At 38.3% G+C, this 1,920-nt stretch overlaps 1 protein-coding gene across 1 annotated transcript; it reads left to right on the top strand.

Annotated features, from left to right (window-relative positions):
- Positions 1-464: 464 nt before the first annotated feature.
- Positions 465-1,157, top strand: LOC110092679 (probable esterase D14L). The gene has a single exon (XM_020817326.2). It carries the CDS (start codon positions 607-609, stop codon positions 976-978), a length of 372 nt encoding a protein of 123 aa, XP_020672985.1. The 5' UTR covers positions 465-606; the 3' UTR covers positions 979-1,157.
- Positions 1,158-1,920: the final 763 nt, after the last annotated feature.

Here is a 1,920-nt window from a genome sequence, read left to right as displayed (position 1 = left end):
ATATATATTATATATGTAAGACTCAAATTTAAAAGACCTTTTAATTGATAGTCAAGTAAATTGTGAACCTGTTGCCAGTGAGTAGCCTCGCTAGGTTCCGCCGGTTGGGAACCCCCATCCCGGATTCGAATCTCTTCTACTATGGTGTCACCTCTTTAGTTGGGCAAAATAAGTATGGGCCTGATGCTGGTGGATAGTCTCACTAAGTTCCACCAAAAGATTAATTATGCCGTAAAACACTTCCTTCAAAATGACAGCAATTAGATACACCCATAAAAAAAAATGACAGTCAAAGCCCCCAAATTAAACAGACCGAGATGAGCGCTGTTAAAATTTAAATAGAAACAAATATAGGCAATTTACGATCGAAGTTGACTTGGATTGTATTAAGCGACTTTGACACCAATGCTCATGCCTCCCTGCGATTGCCAAGTTTGTGGTCGAGAAGGATAGGACGTCTCGAACCAAGCAAGCAGAAGACACAAAAATACCGAATCTTCCCCTCCGTCATCTCCCTCTTTCCCTTATCTGCCTGCGGGAGATTTCTATCACTGAGAAACAAGTGAAAGCGAGAGAGAGAAGGGATTACAGGAGCGAGAGTCGAAGATGGGGATACTGGAGGAAGCTCACAATGTGCGGGTGGTGGGGAACGGCGAGAAGGTTGTCGTCTTGGCCCATGGGTTCGGAACTGATCAGTCTGTGTGGAAGCACCTGTTGCCTCACCTTATCGAGGGCTATCGCGTGGTGCTCTTCGACAACATGGGCGCTGGGCCGACCAACCCCGACTACTTCGACTTCGAGCGCTACTCTACAATTGAAGGCTACGTGTTGGACCTCCTCGCTATCATGGAGGAGCTCCGAATCAAATCCTGTGTCTTCGTCGGACACTCCGTCTCCTCCATGATCGGAGCCATCGCCTCCATCTCCCGACCTGACCTCTTTGAGAAGATCGTCATGTTGGGCGCTTCACCCAGGTAAGGCGACTTTAACCTGCTCGATGTTTTGACCCTGATAGATTTTTGCTTCTGTTGATCGATAAAATAGCAGTAGATTTCATCCATTGGTGCGTGTCGAATTGATTGCTTGCAGTACTTGGACCAAAAAGTGGGTAAGAATTCGACTGTTGGTTAAAGCGATTGAGAAACTAATCATTTTTACTTTGTTGTTCTACTTTTCTATTTGAGTTTATATTTACTTGGATCTGTTACATGGGTAGATTTTCTCTTTTTCTTTGTTTTGTTTATTTTTTTTTTTTGTTACTGTACGATTGATTGTCGTTGGGTTTATATAGGTTAAATTTCGGTTTGTTGTAAAATTGTTGATGCTTGTCGCTTTGGTTCATGGTTTAGGAATTTAGGGCACGAGGCCCTTTCTCGCAATTAGGTTGGATTAATTGGAAATTTTATGAAACTCCTATTCTTAATTTCTGGATTAGATTAAATATAAATAGTTAGGAGATTTTTTTTGTTACAAGTTGGATTTAATCAAATTAGTATAGTAAATTTTAAAAACTCATTCGTAACCTTAAAATCTGAAAATTATTTGACATAATAACTACTAAGTATTATTAAATCCTGCTAAACTATTTGATTATTTATTTTTTTAGTTTAAATTTATGAGAAAGAAATTCATAAATTCACAAAATTATAGAAATTCTATGTAAACTGTGAGATTTGATAAATTTTAATTTAACTGAGCTATCAAAATATTAGATTTATTTTCTTAAAATGCTATTGAAAATGATCAAGATAAATTTTTCTTAAATCCTACATAATAAATAGGATACAAAACAGTTCCTTAATGTTAAGTGATGCAAAACATATCTCTTATCCTCACTTTTCTGCATCTCTTTGCATCTATTTCTATTAGCAGCCGGGTTACATGGGTTAAGAAACAGAGAGAGGGTTGTAGAAGCTCTAA

The sequence above is a fragment of the Dendrobium catenatum genome, unplaced genomic scaffold (genome assembly GCF_001605985.2).
Source record: "Dendrobium catenatum unplaced genomic scaffold, ASM160598v2 fragScaff_scaffold_621, whole genome shotgun sequence".
In the NCBI taxonomy this organism is placed as follows: domain Eukaryota; kingdom Viridiplantae; phylum Streptophyta; class Magnoliopsida; order Asparagales; family Orchidaceae; genus Dendrobium; species Dendrobium catenatum.
Note: the sequence above shows the minus strand (reverse complement) of the source record. Positions and strands in the feature narration are given on the sequence as shown.

Bases quoted from the DNA above. Each gene is read 5' to 3' on its own strand.
- LOC110092679 (XM_020817326.2), top strand. From the start codon at position 607: ATGGGGATACTGGAGGAAGCTCACAATGTGCGGGTGGTGGGGAACGGC.